Source organism: Cucurbita moschata, unplaced genomic scaffold, assembly GCF_002738365.1.
Source record: "Cucurbita moschata cultivar Rifu unplaced genomic scaffold, Cmos_1.0 Cmo_Scf00061, whole genome shotgun sequence".
Classification (NCBI taxonomy): Eukaryota; Viridiplantae; Streptophyta; class Magnoliopsida; order Cucurbitales; family Cucurbitaceae; genus Cucurbita; species Cucurbita moschata.
Window position 1 is genome coordinate 653,590 of NW_019268577.1, and position 6,000 is coordinate 659,589.

Genomic DNA, 6,000 nt, shown 5'->3' on the forward strand with positions numbered 1-6,000 from the left:
CCACTAACACTATTCTTCTAATGTGAATGGTTCTTTGGGAGGCACCGTCAGGGTGCGCTTCCTATTTCCTCTGTCTTGTCCACTTCGAAACTACAAGCTCCTGTCAGATGAGCTTAGTTTTGCTTGACAGGTAGATCTCCCCATATTGAGGTGTCGACACAGGACACTATTGAACTTCGGGTAGTCTTGGCTTCAACCCCCAACTTATTATAATTCTGACCAGCAACTGTTCTGCCCACTTTGGCACTCTTGACACACTTGCAAGGTCTTCGATCAACTCTTGGGTTCATTTCTCTTCACTGTCTTGCCTGACTAGACACACAAAGTGTGGCTCTAATACCAACTGTCACGCTCCTACATTTTTTTTTACCGTGCGGCGTCATGATCTTGACACGCTCACGACTAGCCTTGAGGGGAATTAAGCCCCATATATATTTTTCACCCCGGCTTTGTGGCTTCGTCGGACCTTAGGTGAGGTTTGTCTTCGCCAATCGAACATCGCTTGTGCAGAATCCAAGCTTGTTCAACCACACACGCTGCCTGCACGTGCATTTTCAATCCTCGGCGACACATCCGACTTGCCTCTACACTAGGCCCACTCATTCGGCTTGACCTTGCCTCTGCTCGGGCCAAGGTTTCTCAGTACAACGTCGCATTTCATCTTTCCATCTTGATCCCCATCGACAGGGTCCATATATCTTGATGCCATCACGAGTCTTGGGATGTCGTCGGCCATCATAACTCATTCGGTCATGCCATCGAGAATGGGACCACATGTCGTTCATCTCATCAGGACTTCCCAAACATCCATCCATCCAGGTTCTATCAAGACATAGGCCCTCCCGTGCCCATGCCGAGTCATTTACGGATACAGTACTGGATAGCGGGTGTATGTAGCAACCTCCAACATGTGGGCTAGGGCGCAATACCGGCACACCCGTGCCGCCCGGTACTATCCTTTAAAAATCCATTTCAAAGGAAGTCGCCCGAGACACTCGTCTCGACACGCTCATCCACACTGTGACACACGTATGTGCCATAGGGTAGCTCACTTAGGCCACAGGGCCCAGGGGTTGTGGAGAGCTAACACCATGGTACCCCTATAGTACATTTTGAGTCATTTTCATTCTACCAGCGTAGACATGATTTTGGTGAGGTGTCATACGGTGTCGTGCATTGTCCGTCCGATGTTCGATTGACACCAAACTTGCGAGCATTCATATTTCATATGGACGAACTTAAATCCCGAACTGCATGCCCAAATTCCTTCCGGAACTCCGACTTTTGAGGTTAAGGCTCGGGGCCCTACCCAGCCCTTCAACAAGCCTATCTTGTCCTTCATGTCTATTTTGATGTCTTTGTATTGCTGATGTCTCAACTTGTCTTCAATGCCCACTTTGCGTGGTGGTGTGTTGGATGATGCATCGTCCTCCTCGATCGCATCATGACACTCTTCTATATTGGCCCGTATATGGCCAGATGGGCATCTCTTGAGGGATGCCACAACCATACTGTGAAGAGGGTAGGTTGTCCTTCATGTCTATTTTGATGTCTTTGTATTGCTGATGTCTCAACTTGTCTTCAATGCCCACTTTGCGTGGTGGTGTGTTGGATGATGCATCGTTCTCCTCGATCGCATCATGACACTCTTCTATATTGGCCCGTATATGGCCAGATGGGCATCTCTTGAGGGATGCCACAACCTTACTGTGAAGAGAGTAGGTTGTCCTTCATGTCTATTTTGATGTCTTTGTATTGCTGATGTCTCAACTTGTCTTCAATGCCCACTTTGTGTGGTGGTGTGTTGGATGATGCATCGTCCTCCTCGATCGCATCATGACACTCTTCTATATTGGCCCGTATATGGCCGGATGGGCATCTCTTGAGGGATGCCACTTCGCTTGTCATGACGTGAGGGTCACAACCTACTCTCTTCACAGTATGGTTGTGACACCAAGCTCAATCTACACAGGGGTAGAGTGAGCTAGACGATCATGGGCTCCTATTGAACTGAGCCGAGGGATGCAATATATGTGGATTTTGAGGCTAGCGAAGCATTTTGAATAATGAGTTTTGTTTAATGTGGAAAATTAATAATTAATTGTAGTAAAAATTAATGTCGAAAATTTAGCAGCCACAGGTCTCCGGGTCCCCCATGTTTCCCTCTCTACCAATGCCTAAAAAATGTAGTTTTAATTTGACGACAAAAAGAAGAAGAAGAAGAAAAAAAAAAGTACTATTTATAACCATTTATTTATTTATTTAATTACTTTCTTTTCTTTTCTTTTCTTTTTCTTTCATTTATTTATTTATTTATTTTTTTAATACACAAACAAATTAGATCCGAAGCCAAGCCAAGCGAAGGCATCCGCCAATGGGGAGTGGTTTTTACAATCTTTCCCAAACAAAACTTCCTCCAAAGCCACCGTAACACCAACCAACGATTTTCTCTCTCTAAACTCTTCCAACTCTCTGATCCGCACGACCCCAATTCATCCTCCCATTTGGAATTCGTGATCCAGTTTTGCCTCAGCAACGCATTTGAGCGATTTTTGGAGCGGAATCTTGAGCGATTTTTGGGTTTTTCTTTTTCTCTTTGTGGACTCCTGATCTCTGTCTGGAACTCATTGTCGGTGGGGGTTCGGGTGATGCGAGCTTAGATTTCATGGTGGTATTTGGCCGCCATGGATGGTGGTAGGCGTCTTCCTGGGGAGCCTGTGCTAGGGTTGTTGTTGTCGTTGTTGTTGTTGTTGTTCTCCTTCTTCTTTTTGTTCAGTTGTCGTGGCCGACGATGACTACCTGAAGGAAGCTGCATAGAGGATGATGCAGCTTCACTTCTCGCCTAGCATGAGAAGCATCACGATCTCGACCAATAATGGATTTATTGATTTCATGAAGATCAAGGTTGCAGCTCGCCATATCTCTTACCGGACCATTTTCCACACCTTCCTCCTCCTCGCATTTCTCTTGCCTTTTGTCTTTATCCTCACTGCCGTCGTTACCCTCGAAGGCGTCAATAAGTGCTCCTCCTTTGGTACTATACTATTCTATACTATACTGTTTTTATTATGTTTTTGATCTTTTTGTTTTTTTTACAAATAAATAATTTTACGTTCTTTTGGTTCATCCGTCTGCGAATCTATGATACGGATCTTAAGCATTCATAATCGAATGGTTGCTGAAGCCTTGCGTGATTTCTTCATTGGATGAGAGATTTATTTTTGTTTGTGAGCATATCAAATGAAGCGCTTATGATTAGATGATTTGCGTGTCTTTGAGATGCTTTTTCTTGACTTTTAATCGTTCTCTTTTTCCTCGATATGAATGTAACGCAATGCGCTGGAAAATCTCCAATTCCTTGATCTAGTACGAAGCTCAGTAGAAACTCAATTTAGCCATTCGTGGAATTTCCATGGTTTCTAAAGAAACATCTACTTCTCTTTTCCCCTTCCAATTGAAATGCTTGTTTTTCTTTGTTCATCTGATGTGCTAATGGCCATTGTGATATTCTCATTTTCTATTGATAATTATGCATTCTTAAATGCTTCCTCTATTTTAGCTTCTCCTTGCCACCACAAACCCTTTCTTAGTTGTTTTGTGACGTTGATGATAGTGGATTCATATTCATGTTTTTCCTTGCTCTGTTTCAGATTGTTTAGGCAGGCGGTTGGGACCACGGCTTCTTGGTAGGGTTGACGGTTCAGCGGTAAATACCTCCTTTATCATGTGAACATAACCTTGGTTTGAATTTTATGATATGCCTCAGTCGGTTGCATATGTTATTAACTTCAGCCCTTTCCTCTTGATCGTGGTTGAATGTTTCTTCAGAAACTTGTCAGTGAATTTTACAAGATTCTCAATCAAGTTAAAACCGACGAAATACCCGATGGGCTAAGGCTGCCAGATTCTTTCACTCAATTAGTTTCAGAAATGCAGAATAATCAATATGATGCAAACACCTTTGCTATAATGTTAAAGGCAATGGTATGTATTCTGCTACAGATTCAAACACATGTTGTAGGAAAAATGTTTTTTGTTACCTTTTTCCCTCCCCCTATTTTCCACTCCAAAATTTACCGACCGTCGTCCTTGGGAAATATTACAACATTTCTTGTTATTTAGGTTTGGCACCAGAGTAGAATTATGTCTTCTGTTCCTCAGTTGAGACCCGTGGAGAATTTTGTTAACCTTTATAAAATGATGTAATTAGGACGTCAAAAGCTGATATTAGGTAGCTTTGGTAGCATTCAGGTTTCTAGACTAAGGCTATGTCTTTTTTAAAGTCAATGATAATATTTTTGATGCATTGGACTCTTCTAAGGTTTTTATTTTTATTTTTTGTTTATATTACATCAACATTTAGGTTACATGGTTTCAAAATAAATTCATTAGTTTACATGGATTCAAAATAAAATTCTTTCTTAATTCGTATATATAGATATATTTGATGTTGTATTACGTCCTAACCTGTTTAGACATTTACAAAGAAATGATCATGGTGTTAATAAAAAGATTGTATGTCCAACCTGGATGTAACCGTAAAACCTTAGGAATTATTTCTTAGAAATTATGGTAAAATATTTTTGTTTCTTAGTGGCTCCTTTCTTTGTAATTAGCTTTTAGGGTAAGAAGCATGCTCTGTGTTATTAATAGAGGGTTAGTGTTCGACATGAACATGCTGAGACACATGCTAACATTTGTTTGACACATAAATGAGCTCTAATTTTTTTATATTAAGTTTTAAACATTAAAAATTTTATACTCGTCTAATAACTCTTTGAATTAAATAGTCCACTTGAGAAATTTAATAGTGAATGTAATAAGAAAAAACCCCACTAGGTTAAGAAATCCACTAAGAAAAGAAACCTGAACATATTGCAATGAGAAAAGGAAAAAAAGCTAGTCATCTTAACATATTCTTGGCTTCTTTCTTGCCCTTTTTGTGTTGGGTTATATTTTGATGGAAACACGTAGTAAACACACTCCTTGAAGCATTGAATATTTAAGCATGTAAAGATTTTCTACACATTTTAAAAAAAAATAATTACTATGTCTCCTGTGTGCCACGCCCTACTGCTTCTTGGATTATAAGTTTCCCTCCAAGGTTCAATACTATCATTAGAGTACTAAAAGCTACAAGTCTATTGGACATGGTTCTATGAATCTGTCCTTTAACAGGGATCTGGAGCAGTCTAAATGCTTTTATGGTCTGGTGAAGCACTTGCCCCCATTTTAAGTGGAAAAAAGAATATTGTCAGCTCTCCTACTATGTTTAAATATTTTTTGTATAGATATGGTCTGTCAGCATTATAGTGTGTAATTCATGCCTGCAATTGTAAATTTGTGTATATTCCATGTCCTCATATGGACACTTGTCATTTGATATTCTCATTTTTGTTTCATGCAGCTATTTCCTTTTCCACATCTATGCTGGATACATTCAACTTTTATATGAATGAGTAGAACTTCGATTGCTTTGACTTCCGTTGCCAACTTCTCTTTCCACAAGTGATGAGTGCTCATATTTTATTTAGATTTTCTTAAATCCATAGATTTGACTTAATGGGTCCTCCCCAATTCCTTCCTTAAATAGAAAAAGGAAAAGACAATCTGCTACGTCCTAGAAGGTTGCAAGCACACCCATCTCTATAAATTATTTGGGAGCAAGAAACACACTTGCCATTTGGAAATACGAATGCTAAACTCAAGGGGCTAGAAAACACAGGGAAATTAGTAGCAGAAGTTAAAGCTTGATGAGTTTGAGCTACATATTTTAAATCATACTTTTCTAATTTATTTGTAATGATCTTTATACGTTCAATTTCTCTACCATTTACGTTGTCTTCCCTTAATGTTAATATTAAGTTGCTTAGATTTATAAGAAGTTATCCTTCATTGGATAAGGTTCTAAATTTTCCACCAGAAGTTACCAATAACATTGGGTATTATGTTTTTTTTTTTTTTTTTTTTTTTTTTTTTTTTTTTTTTTTTTTTTTTTTT

At 39.5% G+C, this 6,000-nt stretch overlaps 1 protein-coding gene across 2 annotated transcripts in view; it reads left to right on the forward strand.

Annotated features, from left to right (window-relative positions):
• Positions 1-2,362: 2,362 nt before the first annotated feature.
• Positions 2,363-6,000, forward strand: part of LOC111436992 (probable galacturonosyltransferase 14) — a 6,656-nt gene continuing 3,018 nt past the window's right edge. For both annotated transcript variants that reach the window (XM_023074822.1, XM_023074821.1), the window contains exons 1-3: positions 2,363-3,034; positions 3,651-3,706; positions 3,829-3,984. In XM_023074822.1, the coding sequence (XP_022930590.1) occupies positions 2,821-3,034; positions 3,651-3,706; positions 3,829-3,984 (426 nt within the window). In that variant the 5' untranslated portion in view covers positions 2,363-2,820. The remainder of the gene's footprint in view (positions 3,035-3,650; positions 3,707-3,828; positions 3,985-6,000) is intronic.